The sequence below is a fragment of the Candoia aspera genome, chromosome 2, assembly GCF_035149785.1.
Source record: "Candoia aspera isolate rCanAsp1 chromosome 2, rCanAsp1.hap2, whole genome shotgun sequence".
NCBI lineage: Eukaryota > Metazoa > Chordata > Lepidosauria > Squamata > Boidae > Candoia > Candoia aspera.
Genome location: NC_086154.1, coordinates 19988965 through 20007988, shown reverse-complemented (window position 1 = coordinate 20007988; position 19024 = coordinate 19988965). Strand labels below are relative to the sequence as shown.

At 39.2% G+C, this 19024-nt stretch overlaps 1 protein-coding gene across 3 annotated transcripts in view; it reads right to left on the bottom strand.

Moving 5' to 3' along the window:
* Nucleotides 1–17143, bottom strand: part of QRICH1 (glutamine rich 1) — a 31969-nt gene extending 14826 nt beyond the window's left edge. Inside the window, exons 1-3 of one of the 3 annotated variants that reach the window (XM_063291469.1) lie at nt 17037–17110; nt 8811–8923; nt 7757–8089 (exon numbers count right to left, since the gene is read on the bottom strand). In XM_063291469.1, the coding sequence (XP_063147539.1) occupies nt 7757–8068 (312 nt within the window). In that variant the 5' untranslated portion in view covers nt 8069–8089; nt 8811–8923; nt 17037–17110. Of the gene's footprint in view, nt 1–7756; nt 8090–8810; nt 8924–17036 lie in introns of all 3 variants that reach the window. The other 2 variants (XM_063291470.1, XM_063291468.1) reach the window with 2 other exon arrangements.
* Between the last annotated feature and the right edge of the window lie 1881 nt (nt 17144–19024).

Below are 19024 nucleotides of genomic sequence, written 5' to 3'. Positions count from 1 at the left end.
CATTGGAACCTGGAATGTAAGATCTATGAGCCAGGGCAAATTGGATGCGGTTATTGGTGAGATGTCAAGATTAAGGATAGACATTTTGGGCGTCAGTGAACTGAAATGGACTGGAATGGGCCACTTCACATCAAATGACCACCAGATCTACTACTGTGGACAAGAGGACCACAGAAGAAATGGAGTAGCCTTCATAATTAATAGTAAAGTGGCTAAAGCAGTGCTTGGATACAATCCAAAAAACGATAGAATGATCTCAATTCGAATTCAGGGCAAGCCATCTAACATCACAGTGATCCAAATATACGCCCCGACCACAGATGCTGAAGGAGCTGAAGTAGAGCAGTTCTATGAAGATCTGCAGCACCTACTGGACAACACGCCTAAAAGAGATGTTATTTTCATCACAGGAGACTGGAATGCTAAGGTGGGCAGGCAAATGACACCTGGAATTACAGGTAAGCATGGCCTGGGAGAACAAAACGAAGCAGGACATAGGCTGATAGAATTTTGCCAAGACAATTCACTCTGCATAACAAACACTCTCTTCCAACAACCTAAGAGACAGCTTTATACATGGACTTCACCAGATGGACAACACCGAAATCAGATTGACTACATCCTTTGCAGCCAAAGGTGGCGTACATCTATACAGTCGGTAAAAACAAGACCTGGAGCTGACTGTAGTTCCGATCACGAACTTCTTCTTGCACAATTGAGGATCAGACTAAAGAGATTAGGGAAGACCCACAGATCAGCTAGATATGAGCTCACTAATATTCCTCAGGAATATGCAGTGGAGGTCAAGAATAGATTTAAGGGACTGGACTTAGTAGATAAGGTCCCGGAAGAACTATGGACAGAAGTTCGCAGCACTGTTCAGGAGGCGGCAACAAAATACATCCCAAAGAGAAAACCAAGAAGGCAAAATGGCTGTCTGCTGAGACACTAGAAGTAGCCCAAGAAAGAAGGAAAGCAAAAGGCAACAGTGATAGGGGGAGATATGCCCAATTAAATGCAAAATTCCAGAGATTAGCCAGAAGAGATAAGGAATTATTTTTAAACAAGCAATGCGCGGAAGTGGAAGAAGACAATAGAATAGGAAGGACAAGAGACCTCTTCCAGAAAATTAGAAACATCGGAGGTAAATTCCAGGCCAAAATGGGTATGATCAAAAACAAAGATGGCAAGGACCTAAGAGAAGAAGAAGAGATCAAGAAAAGGTGGCAAGAATATACAGAAGACCTGTATAGGAAGGATAACAATATCGGGGATAGCTTTGACGGTGTGGTCAGTGAGCTAGAGCCAGACATCCTGAAAAGTGAGGTTGAGTGGGCCTTAAGAAGCATTGCTAATAACAAGGCAGCAGGAGACGATGGCATCCCAGCTGAACTGTTCAAAATCTTGCAAGATGATGCTGTCAAGGTAATGCATGCTATATGCCAGCAAATTTGGAAAACACAGGAATGGCCATCAGATTGGAAAAAATCAACTTATATCCCCATACCAAAAAAGGGAAACACTGAAGAATGTTCAAACTATCGAACAGTGGCACTCATTTCACATGCCAGTAAGGTAATGCTCAAGATCCTGCAAGGTAGACTTCAGCAGTTCATGGAGTGAGAATTGCCAGATGTACAAGCTGGGTTTAGAAAAGGCAGAGGAACTAGAGACCAAATTGCCAATATCCGATGGATAATGGAAAAAGCCAGGGAGTTTCAGAAAAACATCTATTTCTGTTTTATTGACTATTCTAAAGCCTTTGACTGTGTGGACCATAACAAATTGTGGCAAGTTCTTAGTGGTATGGGGATACCAAGTCATCTTGTATGCCTCCTGAAGAATCTGTATAACGACCAGGTAGCAACAGTAAGAACAGACCATGGAACAACGGACTGGTTTAAGATTGGGAAAGGAGTACGGCAGGGCTGTATACTCTCACCCTACCTATTCAACTTGTATGCAGAACACATCATGCGACATGCTGGGCTTGAGGAATCCAAGGCTGGAGTTAAAATCTCTGGAAGAAACATTAACAATCTCAGATATGCAGATGATACCACTTTGATGGCTGAAAGCGAAGAGGACCTCAGGAGCCTTATGATGAAGGTGAAAGAAGAAAGTGCAAAAGCTGGCTTGCAGCTAAACCTCAAAAAAACCAAGATCATGGCAACCAGCTTGATTGATAACTGGCAAATAGAGGGAGAAAATGTAGAAGCAGTGAAAAACTTTGTATTCCTAGGTGCAAAGATTACTGCAGATGCTGACTGCAGTCAGGAAAACAGAAGACGCTTAATCCTTGGGAGAAGAGCAATGACCAATCTCGATAAAATAGTTAAGAGCAGAGACATCACACTGACAACAAAGGTCCGCATAGTTAAAGCAATGGTGTTCCCCGTAGTAACATATGGCTACGAGAGCTGGACCATAAGGAAGGCTGAGAGAAGGAAGATCGATGCTTTTGAACTGTGGTGTTGGAGGAAAATTCTGAGAGTGCCTTGGACTGCCAGAAGATCAAACCAGTCCATCCTCCAGGAAATTAAGCCAGACTGCTCACTTGAGGGAACGATATTAAAGGCCAAACTGAAATACTTTGGCCACATAATGAGAAGACAGGACAGCCTGGAGAAGATGCTGATGCTAGGGAGAGTGGAGGGCAAAAGGAAGAGGCGCCGACCAAGGGCAAGGTGGATGGATGATATTCTAGAGGTGACGGACTCGTCCCTGGGGGAGCTGGGGGTGTTGACGACCGACAGGAAGCTCTGGCGTGGGCTGGTCCATGAAGTCACGAAGAGTCGGAAGCGACTAAACGAATCAACAACAACAAGTAGATTTATGGGGAATTTTTTAAAGGATGTTAGTGTCATGTTCCAAAACTTAAATATCTGACTAGTTTTAAGGAGTTATGGTTAAATTGGGCATGGGGTGTTACTAGGAGAATTATTTTGAGAAATTGGAAAAGGAGTAATATTCTTAATATTAAGGATTGGATTCGCCAGATATATAACTTATGTTTTTGAAAAGGCAATTTTATCACTAATCCAAAAATGACTCCATATGACATTTTGTAATGTTAGAGAATCATCACTTGTTTAAAAAATGTAAATTTAGAAACCTGTTGATATTTTATGAATATGTGATATATATCATTTTTCCCTTTGGGGATTTTTTTGGGGGGAGTTAAGTTGGTTGTTTAATGTTTTTATTGTTTTTCATATATTTGGTTTTGTTTGTTTCTGTAAAACATGTTAGGATAAACAAACCTAACTAATTCTCTAAAAATAGCATATAATACTAAGCTGTTGTTGCCTGGTTAGTTTTCAGCCACTTCAGTGTTCAAGCAGAAACAATTAAGCAACATGCTTCTTCCAAGTAGTAAATTGAGATCCTCTAATTCTGGCTTTTCATTAAATCTGAACCAGGCCAAAGAGTAATCATTTCTATTAAGTTTATTTTAACCTATATATATATAGCCTGAACTAATCACGTCTAAACTATTCTCAAGCAATACTTGTGATACAATTTCGTTTCAACCAGTAATCAAGGTATTCTGCAAGAGAGCTCTCTCATTCTCTCTCTCATATGGACATTGTACTTATCAACACATGAATTAATGCTATCCTGCTATCCATGACCTTAAGAGTAGAACAAAAGGAAAAACTGATGGCACAAGAAGCTTCCAGTGTATAACCCAAACCTAGATGTAAGGAGAGGAAGCTAGTGATAAGAGTTATTTGTATCTGCATTCTTACGCCTTGATGGCCATGATAAGAAAACTGACATTCACAAATGCATTGCTACAGAACACTGAAAGCAGCTTTATGTAAATTCAAGTATTTCAGAGTCACTTATCGTGATGGGCAGCTATAGAAATCGAATAAAAATAAATAAATAAATTTCCCCTTGCATAAATTCAGTCTGTGTTTGAGTAATCAAGCAAGGACAGCATTTATTTATTACATGAGCTGGTTAAAACGTTTTCTGCAAGCCTGTAAAGGAAAAAAGCTACACATCTCTCTAGTTCTTAAAAAAGCAGCAGCTTCCTCTTTTAGTTTAATAAACAGGAATTGTGAATACTGTTCAGAACAAAACTTTGTACTGTTTGGCTTGATACAGTGGCAGAGGTTTTCTATTCAAACTCTTGGCAGGTGCTAAGAACTAGAATACAAAGTGCAGTCGCAACAAGAAGTGGGACACTGGCTATCAGTAAAAGGTACATGACAGCTTTTGTTCTTAAATCCTGCGATCTATAAGCAATGAGAAGGGTAGAGGGGTAAATCCTACACCTATAAATATATTATATAATTTAGATACATTTATATAATTTAAATGTATATATAAACATATATTTATATAAACTATAAGTTCTGATGGAATACGGACATTTCACTGTTCAATTATGAACACTTCGTTTCAAACACTGGGACTTGCAAATTCTTACTTGTGTATCTGAGTTTCATTTTCACATCAGAATCCAATCTTTACCTTATAGATTTGTGGCAAGTCCTCAGTGGTGCCATTGCTTATTGTTAAGATACAAGTCTTGTCAGCAACCTACAGATGCCTTAGGAATCCCAACTTTTTAATCAAAAGCAATTTATTTCTAGCTTTATTAAAGCCCATTCGTCTGAACGTAAGGAAACCTCAAAGTGGGGTGAGAACAGAGCTGGACATACAGCCTCATCTGCTCCACTCAACTGCAAAGTTCAGGTAGGGCATCTGAAGGGACCGGTACTTGGTGCCGGAGTTGCATCTGTAGGCGTGGCTAAACCAAGGTACTCTGGCTTGTCTGTCTTTTAGCAAGAGAGTCATAAACAAAAAAAAGTATGGCCAAGGACTCTAGCTTCCTTAGGAAAACAAACCAGCATTCAGAGTCTTCATTTGCACAGGAACATTAAACAAATCACAGATCAAACCGTTAGATATGCAAGGTATGGCCACTGACAGCAGAAGCCAGCTGGAGCAATCAACCGGCACAGACCATCCTTATACACAGCTGGCCCCCGCTTGCAAATAACGATCTTCACCCCTCTTGTATACGTCAATATTCTGTTTTCAAACAGACAGTGACAATCTGCAGACAGTTAAACCACTCACTTCTGATGTACCTTCATGCTATAAAGGGCCAAATGATACTATTACTAAGAGTATTCTACAACTTCCAAATTTGATATAGTGTTCTTACCTATTTTGCAATTGAAAGAAATCAAAAATAATTGAAACTGCGTAACAAGCAACATAAATCATATCTATCAATCATAGGTAAGATGCTAAATAGTAGCTACTTTTCTGGTAGCTGAGAGCAGCATCCAAACAAGGCAGCACAACCGTAACCAGAATGCTCAGCGCAGCACTATTGGAAGAATAAAATCAACAGTGCCTCGGCATAGTATTGTGTGTAAGTAAATGTCAAGGGCACCCACATATTCTGTGATTTCTATTTCCATTGTAAATGCCCTTTGTGATTTCTGTTGTAAACGCTCTTTGAAGCAAGTTAAATGAAAGGAGTACTAACACTATTTGGGCAGCAGAAAAGAACGCATTTTCAAATCAAAACACTTATCACTAGTTGAAAAAACAAAGCCAACCAAATATTGTGCAGCTTATTCATATGTTCTCTATATAACCCAACTGGTATCTTTACAATTTCAGTCTGACCTCTAAGGACAAGGTTGTTTTTTCCTACCAGTTCATTGTTATAAATCTTGCTATGAGCTACGTTTCAAAAAACTTACACAAAAACGTATTTGCTTGTCACTAATAAGATAAAAGTTGTTTATCCTATTTATCAAAATTTGATAATCAAAAATCAAAATAAAAAATGCCATCTAAGTTCCATCCACAGAAATAATTGGTAAATTAAGGTTGAATCAAATAATTCCCACGAAATGCAGTTATTTTCCATTACAAGGAATTGGTAGATACGAGTGTTTGAGAAGTCAGTATCACGATTTCATAATACATACTTAGCTCCCTTTCCAGGAATAAAATCTACAATGTTCAGAACCAAGTACAACGTTCTGACTGGAGATGTTGGAAGGCCACAGACAGATACTGGCCCATGGAGGCTGCTGACTGACCCCAGGAATACTGCCGCCAGCACCACTGAAGCTCCTGGCAATATTCCCTTTTCCACAAACACTGCAAGTTAAGAAAATGCAATAGCAGGCCTAAAACTTTTTAACCAAGTTTAGGCTTGTTGAATTGATATATGGTGAAATTATAAATGTGATTGTCAGACAATTTTGTACGTACCCCTTACCCTTACCAGGTGAATATATTACGAGTTTGTATTGTTCCTGAGCAATTGTGGGATCTTATTTCTTCATTCTTCCACTTACCATTTAAATATGTGCCAGCCACGATCAGCATAAACTACATGGCTATAAAGATAGGCATCGATGTTGCGGCTCTTTAAATTGGCATTGGAGAACAACAAATATCAGCTCAACAATTTCAAGAAAAGAAATCTTGAATATTAACTTATTAACTCAATACTATGTACTTCAATAACTATGTACCAACTAGCCCATAAGGCAATTTAATGTATCATCATGGAGACAGTTTCCCTGTTTCATATGGAAATGATTCTACAGTTTGTTTTTCCCCTGATTGCAGTATTTTGTATATAATACACTACATGTACTGTACCACTCTTAGCTATTTGGGAACTAAACCATGCTTCAAATTATTTCTTTTGTGGTCTGAAAAGCACAAGACTTTCTGTATCAAATTTACATGACATTTCCCCCTCCTTTTTCTCAGTGCCAAGATATATGAAATAATAGGGGACAATATGCCTTAGGAATACACAATTCAAACAAGAACAACAACAAACATATATTTCAGCAGTTATTGTAAGCATTTATTTACCAGATGCTTCATTACTAGTTGTATGTACTGACCAAAATGATGGGCATTTTGGGTTCTAAATAAAGTATTAAAAATGCTTAAATGTTCAGAAAAATTATACCTTTATAAACAAGAACACAATGTTTGAGATTGTAGCATCTGAAAATATAAGGTTTTAAAAATTATTTATATTTTATCTTGCTCTTCAGACTATATTGCTGTTAAGAATTTGTCAGGCATTTAAAAACCTTCAGAGTTTAGATCACAAAATATTGCTTTAAATTTCTGTACTTCTCTCCCCCAAATCCATTAATCCAGTACTAAATATGCATTTATTATGCAGTAGGATTCTGAATTGGGGGAATTTTATTTTATTTCACTTGTGCAATAAAAAGAACATTCTTAAGCTTATAAATATTGACTTGTTATTAAAAATCAGGCTATATTAGTAAAGAAGATTTAAATCAAATTTCGTACATGAATTAAATGTATATTATTTATTCAAATAGCTATCATACGGAACTTAATAAAGCCATTAATTCACCTAGAAGAGTAGCCATGGAAAAAAAAGGTAATAATTCTAAATCAGTTGCATTATAGAAATTAACTTCTATGAGGTGGCCTAGCTGTAGTACAGTCCATGATGGGATATTTGAAATTCTCAAAATAAGGCGTATTTTATGAACCATTTTATTTTGAAAAAACAGAGGGGAGGAAAGAATCCAATAGATGGGAAGATTTCTGTGATTACAGTTCCTCCATACCCCTTTGCATAAGTATAGCCAACAGTAGCACACAGTAATATACTGTTTTTTGTAAACCACCCAGAGTCTCTCTCTGAGGGAGATGGGCAGGGAATAAATCTGAAATAAACAAACAAATACGCATGCAATGTTAACATTACCTGGACTTGCTGGGGTTGCTGCACCTGTATTTGCTGCTCTTGCTGGGTTTGCTGCTGGACACTAGTTGTAACAGGACAGGCAAGTTCAAGCAAAGATCCAGCCACTTCCGTGCTATCTGTATAAATGCAGTTGCCTCCTTGCTGGTATACCATGGTTGTGGTGGCAGCTGTCTGCTGAAACTCCTGCAGGGCTTCAGGGCCCTTGGAGGCAAGGGAGTCCAGGAATTCCTTCATCCTATGTTGGGGGATTGTTCGTGCTTTCACACGGATGTATTCTTCAAAGGAAATTGTGTTCTCCAAAGAATTATTCATATTGCAAAGTCCTCAGGGTTCCTTAGAAGAAAAACCCAGTAATTTATTAATTCTGAGTTGAAACTCTAGACCACTGGCTTTATATCTCTGTTGTCTTTACAAACCAGGTGAATCTTTCTTCAGATCAGCTCTATACAGCTCTTCACTATAACTACCAAGAAACCTACTGAAAGAATTATGCATAACATATGGGCTTAACCAAACTGCAAACTGCCATCACTCTACTGTATTTACTCTTTTCAGACTTGGATGAATAAAACTAAATCAAATCAAATCAAATCAAATCAAGCAATTAAAAAAAATTCCCACTGCTATCTGGAATCCTAGATATTGAGGTCTCTTTAAACCTCAGAAAAGTTTGCACAGTGCCAATTCATGCAAGTAATTAACTAATCTTAGTAACTGTAGCAAAATAGCACCCCAGCACCAAATGCCTTGGAAAACAATGGTAAAAGGGTATGAAAAAGGACTTGTTACATTTCCTTCATATTTTAATTACTCCTAAATTCAGAAAGATACATGTTCTCGACTGCCAATGCAATTCTGCTTCAGAGAACTGGAAAAGTATATCAAATCAAAGGATTTTATTTTTTATGGGATTTTCTAGGAGTGAATTGTTTACTTTTATGCCAACCATACATACACACGCAATAAAAAACATTCAACAACCATTTGTGTGAATTCTGCACAAGAATTCATTTTTCTGATATTTAAGCTTCTGTTAAAATATAGACAAACACACCATTTAATCCTTTGAAAGAACAGGAAAGGGAGCACCCAGAAAAGCTGCTTTGGGGGATGAGTAGGACTTCACTGTTCTATCTAGTTTCATCTTCCTCATTACGACTAGTAGAACTGCAGAAAGTTAAATCAAGGCAAATTAATTAACCTACACTATTTAAACGGCAGAATATTCTTCAGTGTGGATTATATGCAGGCCTTGGCACAAAGTCATTAAAATTGCAATTAAGTGCAAGAAGTTACTCGGCCTCTAGTCAATCAAAACGAAGTGACAGTAAATCCAGCCTTTTCTGAAAATTCCAAAGTATATAATATTAAGCAACTTTCTCCTCTTACTTTGAAAATAGCCAGGTAATAAAAAATAGAAAGGTTAAAAGTCATTAAAATAAATGTTCAGAAGTGATCATGAAACATATCCCAAATTAGATTCACAGAATAAAATAGACTTCTGGAAAGCTTAGCAAGGAATAATATATTGATTGTAACCCCATGGAAAATATGCTGATCTTCCATTTTAGAGTGAGATCAATATGGTACATTCTATAGTACACTGTACAGGTGTTGAATTTGCATCTGGTTTTATATCTATTTTTTTTAAATTCTTTATTGACTCTACTCCTCTCCTTTTAATAACAGTCCAGCAGACCTACAAAGTAAAGTTAGAGGAAAGGCTTCCATATGAAGAAAACCTTACCTGTTAAGTTTGTATTTTGGACAAACAATGATACAGAAGCAGGATCGTTACAAGTTGGCAAACTTATTTATAAACAAGCTGAATTATGGGTAAGATCCAAGATTAGTTAGACACACACAGACAAGGCTGACAGAAGCAATCCTCCCTCTTTCCTAAACCATACAACAGTCCTAAGATTTCCATGCTACACAGAAAGCTGGAGAATGCTATCAAATTTTTGGTGCAGCGAAACCCCAAAAATTAGAAAGATGCACATTCCATTAATGGGGATACAGTCATGGAAAGTAGCTCCACTTCATGGACCTCACTCTTCCTTGACTCCCAACATCATAGCATACCTCCAATCCACTTGCCATTCTAATCCTCCTTGTACTAGTTCCATGGTCTGAGGGGGTGCTTTTGGGAGACATCTATTTCTACCAGATCATGTACATCTGGATCCAACCCATTAACTTTAGCGATTTGCTAAAACAGGCTACTCCTATTAGATACATTAACAGTTTACTCCAGTACTTAACAGTTTTTTTCTCACGCTTAATACCAATTTTTATCTAGCGTTTGGGGAACTACTGAATATTGCTATCTCTCATGCTAATAGAAACTGTCAGTCATAACTGCTAATATATGGCAAAGACTGCACCATTTGATGAACAAACCCCTCTACTCACCTTTAGTTTCAGTCTGCCATTCAGGAATTTCAAGAAATGCCAGGTTCTTTAATCCAAACCAAGCATCACAAAAATTAACAACAGATTAACTTTTTAAATAATGTCATACTTTTCATTTTAGGTTTGAACTGGGAATTGAATAGGGAAGGAATCAATGCATCATCAGATCAAAACATTACTTTATAGGTAACTCATATATCTGATTATAAAGCAAGCAGTAAACAAAACACCAGTCCTATATTTTACCTGCACATTTTAAACTTAAAATGCTTAATTTAAAAAAAAAAAAAAACTTCTTCCAATGAAGCTTCCAGTTGATAGCAGCTTTCTCTTGCAAGCCAAAATTAATGATTCTATTCCCCTCGCTACTGACCCAGTAAGCACAATTTCCCAAGAAGAATGAAGATAGAAGTATAGCCTGTATGCTTCTGCTTGGAAGAAGTGGTGTGTCAAAGGGAAGAGCCAGCAATCCTAGCTAAAATCAACTTTTTCTAATAGTTTTTTAAAATACATTTTAACAACTGTAACAGTGTGATGGTTATTCCAAATAAAATTCTAAGTTTAGAAGAAAGCTGTTATTTTGAATTGGAATACAGTTATGAATGTGAAGTTATTGTACACCAGCCAGAGTCACTTTTTTGTGAGATGGGTGGCCATATAAAATTGATGAATGAATAAAATATAGTCATTTTAATAGGGTTTACACATAGATGATCACAGCAATCTGAGACTGTGTTAAAAGTTGTGTCATGATGCAAATCCCACCCTTACATTCAAGTATGTAAGTCACAGTATTTGCATCATGACTCATGTTTCAAATCTCCACATGCCCCCAAGGAAAGTTATAAAAGTTATCGCTAGGCAGAGAAGTCCAGGTTGGGATAAAACTATCTGCCATTGGTTATTTGACCTAGATATTCCTAGAGCCTCCAAAGTTTTGGAATCAAAAGAACTTTTACAGAAACAGATATCCCCCCCTATAATCTTTATACACATAGAATTTCAATGTAATGTTAAGTTAATTTCAATTAAAAAAGCAGGAGTAAATGTAGCAAATATTACTACTAATACATATTTCAAGCACAGTTTTGGAGAAACCTAGCATTTATTTATTTATCTGTCAAATTTTATTACCGCCCATCTCCCCCTCAAAGGAGGGGCTCTGGGCAGTTTACAGAAACAAAATTTAAAATTCAATGGCAATATAAATACAATAATAAATAGACAATAAAAATATAAAATAAAATATAATAAAATCCAGCTGTCTAAAAGTTGTGTTTCAGTCCGTGAGTTTAAAAAGATCGTCCTAGAGCGCTAGCCATCCCCACAAATGGTTGTCCCCCTTTCTGCTCCAGGCATGATGGCAAAACCAGGTTTTTAGCTTTTTGAGGAAGCGCAGGAGAGAGGGGGCTTGTCTCACCTCTGGGGGAAGAATGTTCCAGACGGTGGGAGCTACTGCAGAGAAGGCCCACTTCCTGGACCCCGTCAGATGGAATTCCTTTACGGATGGGGCCTGTAACACACCCTCCATGCATGACCAGGTGGGACAGCTCGATGTAATGGAGATGAGACGGTCCCTCAGGTAACCTGGCCCCATGCCTTGTAGGGCTTTAAAGGTGATGACCAACACCTTGAATTGGACCCGGAAGTAAACTGGGAACCAGTGCAGCTCACGTAGAGAAGGTGCTATGTGTCCCAGCCTTGGGGCACTTAAAATTGCTCACAGGGCTGTGTTCTGGACCAGCTGTAGCTTCCAGATATTCTTCAAGGGTAGCCCCATGTAGAGCGCATTACAGAAGTCTGTATGGGAATGACCAGGGCATGAGTGACCATTCAAAGGGCCCCTCAACCCAGGAAAGGGTGTAACTGGCGTACAACATGAAGTTGAGGAAAGGCCCTCCTGGCCACAACTGCCACCTGCTCTTTGAGCAGGAGTTGTGAGTCCAGGAGGGCACCCAAGTTACACACCGGGTCTGTCTGGGGCAGTGCAACCCTATCCAGAACCAAAGATGACAATTTCCCGTATACCGAGGAGCCATTAATCCACAGCCACTCTGTCTTACCAGGGTTCAGACGAAGCCTGTTGTTCCCCATCCAGGCCCCCACAGCCCCCAGGTGCTCAGAAAGGGTGGCCATAGCATCACTTACTTCACCCAGGATGGCGATGTATAATTGAGTACCATCAGCGTATTGATACCTCATCCTGTGGTGACGGATGATCTCACCCAGCAGTTTCATGTAGATGTTAAAAAGGAGCGGAGAGAGTACTGAGCCCTGTGGCACCCCACAGAGAAGGGGCCGCGGGCTGGACCTCTCACTCGCTATCAACATTGATTGGGACCAGCCCTGGAGAAAGGAGGTGAACCAGCGCAGAACCATGCCACCCACCCTCAACTCCCTGAGACGACCCAAAAGGATACCATGATCGACGGTATCGAAAGCTGCTGAGAGGTCAAGGATGGATGCATTGCCCCCATCCCACTCCCTTAATATGTATGAGTCATAAGGGCCATTCCTACATTTACTAATTATTTTAAAATCAGATTAATTTCATGTACTAGAACATGAGTTTCGAGGAAAATGAAAATTTGACTACTTTCCATAAATTTACTTGAACTACAAGTTGAAGAAATAAGGATCACACAATCATCCACAAGAAGATTGTGAATATTTGTCAATACCTGTATTATAAGGGCTTGTATCTAGCCTTCAAATTATTGCCCAGGGCAATATATCTTTAATATATCTTATTTGTGAGAATAAACAAATTAATTTTGAACTGAGAACAAATAGTAAGTATTGGGGTAGCGGTCTGTCCTTGGAAACTGTGCCACTTAGTGGTAATACTGAAAGATGAAAAGGAATGAAGAATAAACTACAGAATTGAGAGGAAATAGAAACACAGTATTTCTAGGGGATAAACTCAATGGTTACCTGAAAGGTTAAATGAGAACACAAGAAATCCAAATAAAATTACTGTACTGAGATCACTTCTAAATAAATAAATTGTCCAAGAAAAGGACTTTCAACATTTCAGGTGTTCCCTTCAAAATACAAATGGGGTAAACAAAGACAAGGAAAAGTAAACTCATATACAGTGAAAACACACACTACATAAGCGTACAGGTCTAAGTTCTCTCTTCCTTCACACAAACCTTCCCACACTGTAAGATCAATCCAAAACCATACAGAAACCTATTTAGGTTGATTCTGAAAGGTGAATCAAATTGTAGCAAGACATAAAATAGAGCTTTTTATCTCAGCCAAGGGGAATAAGCATGGCCCATGTTTTAAAGACAATGATAACTGAACTAAAATAAAAGTCTAGGCTAGCATCACAATATTAATCTTTTTCTCCTACCAATCAAAAATCTTTATTTCAGTTAACTAAACTATTAATATCTTTCTAATGCAGCTTTAAACTATTGGTAATTGATTAATTTATACCTGGGATTCAGAACTTTTGGACTTACTGAATTCTAGCAGTTGCAGTCAGCCTGGCTTATATTACTCAGAAGTGCTAGAATCTGTGATTCAGCAATATCAGGAGAGCCATCACATCCCCAGTCACTGGTTTATGATCCACCATTGCAAAGAATTAGACCATATCATGGCTTTGAACGATAGTTAAATTGGAATATTTTGTCAATTCTTCTACATTTTTTTCAAGTTATCTGCTAGTTAATAGCTGAAATACATATTTATATTCCCTTTTTCTATAATCCTGTACAGTCTGTTTGCACATGCAACTATCCACTCCTACATTAAGAACAGAAATTATAAACACAAACTTCTTTGAAACAAATCGTTGCAGTGCTGGAACAAAAAACATAAATAAGGAGAGGGGAGCAGCTTAGGTTAGCATTAAAATGTGATCTTAGTTCTGCTATGGCAATTTTTCAGAAACATACCTATCTGACAATTCAAGATTACCCAACCTAAGCAATTTTACCTTCTTGAAATCTTCCATTGTTCTTTTGCCTATTACAGCTTTCAGGAAATAGAAAGTGAAGGCAGACTACTTCACCCTATCCCAATCTGGTACTACTGTATTTAGGTATGTCATGTTACATTTACCAGATTTCTAACCATCATAGAAAAAATTAAAAGCCCAACATATCTGGAGGCACTATATAAAGGAAGGTTGACCCAATACTACAGCAGGATGCCATCCAGACAGTACGTGATTGTTATGCCATGTACTATGGTTGCAGTCCACAATCAGAGATAAAAATTTTAACCATTATTTTTAAACAATAGTGGTCCAATTCACACAAAATAATGATAACTTATGGTTTACACGCTATATTAAACCAAAACAAGTCACATGATTTTAACTTGAGGTGTAAACCCAAGCATAGACATACATCTATGATAATATCAGTTTTAAAAACCATATGGATCAATTATTTACTGATCTTTCATCCTCACATGACCATGACATAATATGCTTTCCTTTATCTTTCAAAGGGGATTGAATAAATGATACCATACAATAAATTTTCCTGGCTAAATATATAAGCAGTTCCCTTAACTGCCTGTATAGGTAGATAACATTGGGGTGGTTAGAAACAGTAGATTAGCAAGCAGTTCAATCAGAATATTTTAGACAATATTGAAGTCAGACACCATATGAAGTATATGGGTAATGTAGACTAATCAGAAAGCATACTGTACATGTTTGATATTCATGTCCTGAACTCTTTATGACTCATTACATTATGGAGAAGACAGAACAAAGAAATCCACCTACACTTGTTACATATATATAAGTGTGTGTATGTGTGTGTGAGAAAGTCAAAGTTATGTTACAAAGTATATTATTTAAATAGAGTTCTAGAGATTTTCTCATTCACTTTTCCCCAGCCAGATGTTTCTGAATGAGTAGTAAAATAATATCTAGTTTAATAAAATGAACTAAACGTAATATATCCAAGGGTCCCTGTTAGGGAATATAATAAAAACACCCTGTAGAAGTAAATGGGTCCAGTCAGTGCCCAGATGAGTTCTCAAAGCTTTAAAAACCTGTACAATCTGCCTTTATTTTAATAAAGGAAAATATATGAATATATCACCTTACATATTTATACATTAAATTGCAAGATTTCTGGAGCTTTGAATAAGCCAGCAATTAATATACCATAATATTTTTTTATAGTACTACTTTTCTAGTTACAGGTATACCTCAGAGATATAGCAGATTCAGTTCCAGACCACCTCAATGAAGCAAATATCACAAAGCAAGTCACACAATTTTTTTGGTTTCCCAGTGCATATAAAAATTAAGTTTACACTATACTGTAGTCTATTAAGTGTGCAGTAGCATTATGTCTAAAAAAATACACATAACTTAGTTAAAAATATTGCTAAAAATGCTAATCATTATCTGAGCCTTCAGTAAGTTGAAATCGTTTTGCTGGAAGAAGGTCTTATTAAAAAAAAACACAATTATCTGTGAAGAGCAATAAAGTGAGGCACAGTAAAACAAGGTATGCCTGTATCTACTTAGATACCTATGACAGGTCACAGATCCATCTGAGCCAACTTCTTATCCAATCCATTTGTCAAGACAATTGTAAAACAAGGTGCAAGGCAGGCTGGTACAGTATTTGTAATACCCATAGTGCACTATGCACCATAGGTATGGGGCTGACTGATAGCATAAAAGGCTATTAAGTGAGCACCAGTTTACAAAATTGAGCACCAATACATTTGTTTTGTCTTCGAAGACTGAGAAATGCTAAAGATACAGGGAATCTGACAGGCCCACAGACTGAAAGCAAGCAAAGGCCTTCAGCAGGTTCTTTCACACATCTTTTATCAATGCACGTAATAAAACCAAAATACTTTGATTACTTTGCCATCCAAGTTGGCCTCGTCTCTCGGCGACTATAGAGATTCTTTCCAGGACTGAAATACTTAAGTTACTAAAAGATACTGTAACCAGTGAGTTACAGTTAGTTATAAAACGAGACAGAAATACTTGAACCTCTAGAACAAATGTTATTGGATAGAAGTAAAAATTAATTAGATACCAAGAAGGCTCAAACGATCTCCTTGCTCATTCGAAGCTTTCCACAATACAAATAACTCATTGTATAACATTTAATACAGCAGTTTCAAGCTCCTGACAAATACTATTGGTTCTTGAACAAGGCCCGGACCTCAAGGACCCCGCCTTGGTCCGCCTCGCCTGCGTTTTTACAGCCTCCAGGCCAAGAGTGGAGATAAGCATCCTGCTCGCAATAGCTAGCGCGAGTGACCGGCGGCAAGAAAATTGGCTGCAGCCGGCACGGCACCACGAGGCTCACTCCGCCTCCCCGGGGGCTCTGCAGCACCAGGGCCTACCGGCCTCATCCTGTAACTTCGCCTACTCCTGCCGCTGCTCCCGAGTCGGCGCCTGGTAGAGAGAAATCGCGCCCACTCACGCGTCGGGCGACCGTACGGCGCGCGACTAATTCTCGGCCGTGGTTTTCCCCGCGCGTTACAGGCGGCGAGGAGGCCCTCCCCACCTTGGGTGCCAGTGGGCGGGGGCGCGGAGGAAGGCTTGGGAACGCAAGGCGGGGCCGAGCCCGGGGAAACGGCGCAGGCCTCAAGTGGATCCCGCCCTACTAGCCGCCAATTTCCACGCGTGCACGCGCTGGCGGCGGCGCCACACAACAGCCGGGGCCGGGCTCGCGGGAGCGCGCGCCCGTCCCCGCTACCCCTCCCCCTTCTATGCCGCTGCCGCCACCGCTGCCGCCTCCTCCCGTCGTCGCTCCCCCCCCTTCACCAATCCAGTACTGCGCCTCCCTCCGGAATACCGCGCTCCACGCTCCCGTAAAGAAAGCTCGGCTGTCCCCAACCGAGCTCAGCTCCGCCTCACCCCGGCCCCTCTGTCGCCTCGCGCCGTCACCACCTCAGGCCCCGCGTCTTTTTTCCCCTCACAGCTCCCTGGGCGCCATCTTACATTCAACCCGCCGCAGCCAATCGCCGCCCGGCCTGAACCTCGCGACAGCACCGCCTCTAACCCGCGCGAGACCTACAAGTTGAGCCACGCCCCTTGCCTTAAAGTGGACGAGTGCCTTCGGTGGGAGGGGGTGAGGGACGCGAAGCGGGGGGCGGGAGGAGAAGGTTGAAAAAAGAAAAAAGTCCGCGGGAAGGGTATTGTAGTCCTGCACTTATAGGTATATTAGCTCCTTTCGGCCCCCCCCCTCGTAAGTCCTAGATTTGCGAGTAATTTTCTCGATGTGATCATTCTATTCTGCTCTAGACAGGCGTCCTCTTCATCTCATTGATCCCTCCCTATAACAATATTTCCCTGTCTATACTGTGAACAATCCTACAAATAAAATATTACCTCCCCCCCAAGAAACCCCACCCGTATTACAAGTGACAGACTTGGGCAGAGAGAACTTAAACTAAAGGGGGGTAGGGGGGTAGGAGAGTGAGACTATTCACTTTTTCCAGTCCATAAAACACCAAAGAATTATACTAAGAATTTTGCAGAAAGTATCTGCCAAACAATCTCCGAATACACACTTGCCACTATGGAAATTCATAATAAAAGTTCTGTGATGTGTTAAACATCAGATGATTTATTAGAAGAATCCTAGAAAGAACAACTTTCTTCTCTGGAGGGGCCTAACACTATACACAGCCTATTACAACACAACAGATGAGTTGGATTTCTTTCTTGGGAGAGAGCACTCAGTCTCAAAGTCCTGTTCCAATAACCTATAACTTCTGGAGTTAAGTTCTAATACCTCTACTAAAGGGAGCTGAGGAGTCAAATATTTTATGTAGGCCATATGCAGTAGTTGGAATATTGCTACTCACTATAGATTTGCCATCCAAGAAAAGCTCCACAATTCGTATTCATGAGCAAGAGACTATATGGACATTAATACTTGTAATGCAATTGCACACAGAGCAATGCTTTCTTTCTGTTCTCTTAAGATGAATCCCAATTCAGAGTGACGGAAATAACAAGGAACTACAGTCTGCTGTCCCCAGTCTGGACAAATGACTCTCCAATCAGCAATTTTCACTGAAGTTGGATCCATTCTGAAGCATTATAGCGAAGGTTATGCATTTCAGCAGCACTAAGAAAAAAATATTCTACAGGAGTTCAAAGAAAGTTCTGCTAAGGGAAATTGAAAATAAACTGAACATAGTTACACATTGTCAGAAGTTCTTGTTTCTCTTTTGCCCACCGCTACTGTTAAAATCTGATAATCAAAATATTTTTGCCTGCTGCAGACATACTCAATTGGTGAGATATCCTTGTTGTGATTATGGTGTGGGTACCTAAATTCACAGAGGTAACTGTCAACCATCTATTGATAACCCTAACCCATTTAGTAGGGGGGGAAAAAAGTCTTAGGCAGCCAGAATAAGTGGACATCATTGACTGGTGCATGAAACTCATGTTGAGTAGTGGGGAGCAAAAACTTTTTGGTAGGGAAGGAAAAGGAAAGGAAAAAAGGGAAGGAAAAAAGGAACAGCCTTGTCAGAAGTCTTAGAAATACAGTTTTCGCGTTTGAGAAACAGGCCCTTAATTACTAGCTGGAGCAATATACAGAAATATCTTAGAAGGACTGTTTCACTAGAACACATTGCAACTGAATCAGAAGTGGAAGGATAGCTGTACCAAACAAGGAAAACGATTTATTTTACAGAGTCTTTTCTGGGAATCAAGACTTCATAATATTGCACTTCTTCCAAGCGGATGTTTCAACATGGAGCATATAACCTGTTCTCAGGCTCAATAAAGTACCAGTTAATAGATTAAAAGACAATACATGTTCGTCTTTGTTTATAAACAATTCAAAATGTCCCTCAATTTTTTCAATACTGTTAACCATCTAGAGG